This window comes from Euphorbia lathyris, chromosome 7 (genome assembly GCF_963576675.1).
Source record: "Euphorbia lathyris chromosome 7, ddEupLath1.1, whole genome shotgun sequence".
Taxonomy (NCBI): domain Eukaryota; kingdom Viridiplantae; phylum Streptophyta; class Magnoliopsida; order Malpighiales; family Euphorbiaceae; genus Euphorbia; species Euphorbia lathyris.
The window spans coordinates 5,329,560-5,333,094 of record NC_088916.1 but is presented as its reverse complement, the minus strand read 5'-3'; the positions used below and the strand labels follow the sequence as shown (position 1 = coordinate 5,333,094).

Sequence of the window (3,535 nt, the reverse complement as noted above, 5' to 3'; positions counted from 1 at the left end):
TGTTCCAAATAGGTCAGATGATCCCTTATCTCGTTCTATCGGAAGCAGAGACCGTAGTGGTCGTGTGCGAGGATTTGGTGGTGCGACTTGCCATAGGGATGTTTGGGGACCTAGTTCTAAGTTAGATGCCAAGTTTCATAGGGAGGAAATGCAATCAATAATTCAACTGGAGGTTGATAAGAAGGCTAAGGAAATGGAATTGGCATTTGAGCAGAAGTTTAGGAATATGCTTGCACAAGTTGGTATTCCAATACCAAATCATATGACCAATAGCCCGGTCACTCCACATTTTAGTAGTTGTAACTCAGGAGGTATCGATCCTTTTGCCAACATTGAGGTATGGATATATGTGAATATTTGTGTGATATTTATCGTGCTTATTATGGAGCATATATGTTATCTAGGAGCAGTTATGTGAATATACTCTTACCTATTTGCTCCTAAATGAATCTACAAGAGCATCATAAATGTCGGTTGCAATTAATGATCGGCTCTGTGAAAGTCGTTGTTGCTCATGGTATGGTACATCGAGACTTGACCCTTAATCATCATGAGCCATTGCGTCCTGGACATGTGAAAGTGTCAGTTGACTTTGTTGAGATAGGTTATTTACATGAACTTATTCCCGTACTGTCTTCATATGCTAAGAAACTTGGTGAAGCAGAAGGTAGTTTCACGCAATGGCCAAAAGATTTGGTTCTTCTTTGTCATGATAATGAGGTAACTAAGTTCTCACTATAATTTATTATCATTTGGGATAGTTAATTAATTTCTTATTTGAATATTAGGTGAGCATTCCAAGAGAGCCGAGTGGAAGTAAGAAACAGGTTGATAGTGGCCGTGCGACTAATGAGTTTGCTATAAATCCTAAAAGACCCTTTCAGATTGATGTATCATTATCACATTTGACTGAAAAGTGTCGATATTTGCAGTCATTTGTTTTTACCTTTCCGAAGGGAAACACCTTCAAAATGAGGAGTGGTAAGAAAGCTTTTAATTATTCTGATGCTCATGATGACATTATCTATATCATGTCAGAAGATGTTACTCAACTTCTCATAGGAGATCGTCTCAGTGTTTCAGTTCTGCAAGTTTTTATGTTGTAAGATATTCAAACCTTTTTTCCATACTTTTTTGTTCTTTTGGTAATTGTGGTGCTCGTCTAAACGTAATATGCACTATGTATGCAGGGCTATGATAGATCGGTATCCTTATAAGTTTGATTTGAACTCCATTACATTCATGTGTCCAAGTAAGGTTTCAGCAACCATGTTGCGTTCTAGTTCGGATGCTTCTCTCAAATACATGAGACATGTGATGGAACAAAGTTCTAAAAGCTTCATATTTTGTCCATATCATGAAGAGTATGTTTTATTTTATTTATTTTTCATGTCACTAGTAAAAAAGTATAAGTTGATTATGATTATAACTTTAACCGTTTACATGTAGGAACCATTGGATTCTTCTTGTGCTTTCTTTGGCTAATCGTGTTGTACATGTATTTGATTCTGACAAGTCAGGAGTTCACCAATTTGCAATTAGACTCATCATGAATAAGTAAGCTAGTAGAAGTTATTAGTTCTTTAATTGTTAAACGATCTAATTAATATCCATTTCAAATTTATAGGGCTTTCAAGAACATTCAAATAGGGAAAGGAGCTCATAGAAACAATCAATCGTTGGAATGGAGAAGTGAAAAGGTATGATATTGTTTTTCAACCTCAAGTTATATGTAATCTACTCGTTTGTGAATTAATATATTTAAATTTCAATACATGTAGTGCTCTCAACAAATAGGTGCAACGGAGTGTGGCTTTTATATAATGCGCAACATGTTTGAAATAGTGCAATATCACTCTGAAAGTGAGAATCTAACAAGGGTAAGAGTTGCAATTTTTTTCATTCTAGTCCTTCGTGTTTTTCCCTAAGTTAATTTGCTACCATAATACATTGATATTTTATGTTTACTTTCTTTGAAGGATTTTGCAACAAAATCAATGGCATATTATGAGGAGGAGATTAATGATGTTCGAGATATTTGGGCCGATTATTTTGGAGTCGAAATCACAAGTCTCTAGATATTTGCATTAGTCTTTTTATGGAAGTTGTTAGTGTTTGTTCATCTTCCTAGTTTATTTGACTACAAACTTGAATATGACAAGTGGGTAGATATTTGTTTAAGTGTTTTTGTGGAAGTTGTTAGTGTTTATTCATAGCTTCCTAGGTTTTTTGGCTAAAACTTGAATATGATAAGTTGAATTAATTGATATATATGCAACTATTTCTTGAAGAAATTAAGTTGTGATTATATTTTGAATATTTATGTATTTATACAATGTGGTACTAGTTTTATGTGTAGGTTCTATAAATTAAAAGATTTTATGCTATGCTAGAAAATTTTCTAAATTTTTTTTTAAAAAAATATCAATATTTTGCGTCGCGCGTGAGGAAGGAGCGACACAAAATGTATCAGAATAAACGGAGAGCTTGTGTCGCGCATCTTTGGACCGCGTCACAAGAATTATCATATGTTGTGTCGCGCACTCTAAAGGCGCGTTACAAGAGTTAGCGCTCTATTGTATCGCGCGTGTGAGAAGTGCGACACAACAAATACGTAGCTTGTGTCGCTCTCAAGAGCGATGCAAAGTTCTTGTGTCGCATAAAAGTGCGATACAACAACCTGAAAAAGTGCGACACAAGTGAGCATTTCTGTACTAGTGACAGTTGATTTAGTGAAGATGCGTTTAACTATTCAATACAAAACATAAGTAAGCATCACACAAGATTGGTCAAATTTTGGAAAAGATAGATGCATGCGTAGTTTTGTATTCAGGTGGTCAACACAACAAAAATGCATAAGGGAAAGACTACAAGTTTTAACAAAATGAAATCTAGTCAATCCTAGTAAAGCTAAAGCTATTTCTTCTTGTAGTTGAGTTGGGCTTCATGCTCTTTAGCTTTACCCTTTCCCTTTTGTCTTTGCTGACTACCTGAAGCTTCTTCTTCTGAATGTTGGGTTCTTTGAGCTTGTACTTTCTCCCCCATTTTGCCACCACTAGTACATAAATGTTTACTTGTGCCGCACTTTTTCAGGTTGTTGTGTCGCACTTTTGTGCGACACAAGAACTTTGCATCGCTCTTGAGAGCGACACAAACTACTCATCTGTTGTGTCACACTTGTCACGCGCGCGATACAATAGAGCATAACTCTTGTGACGCGCTTCTAGAGTGCGCGACACAACATATGATAATTCTTGTGACGTGCTCCAAGGGTGCGCGACACAAGCTCCCTGATTAATCTGGTACACTTTGTATCGCTCATTCCTCACGCGCGACGCAAAATATTGATATTTTAAAAAAAAATTACAAAATATATATTTAAACAATTGCCAATTTATTTTTATTTTTAGAATCATTTATATATTTTTTAGTTACTTTGGATTGAAGGAAACTCATATATATATATATATATATATATATATATATATATATATATATATATTGCAAGCAGTACAAAAATTAAAAATCCAAAAGA

General features: G+C 35.0%; 1 protein-coding gene across 1 annotated transcript; it reads left to right on the top strand.

Moving 5' to 3' along the window:
• Nucleotides 1–444: 444 nt before the first annotated feature.
• On the top strand, nt 445–1,517 carry LOC136235980 (uncharacterized). The gene is made up of 4 exons (XM_066026108.1): nt 445–720; nt 789–1,102; nt 1,191–1,257; nt 1,450–1,517. Exons 1-4 carry the CDS (start codon nt 445–447, stop codon nt 1,483–1,485), a joined length of 693 nt encoding a protein of 230 aa, XP_065882180.1. The 3' UTR covers nt 1,486–1,517.
• The last annotated feature ends 2,018 nt before the right edge of the window (nt 1,518–3,535 follow it).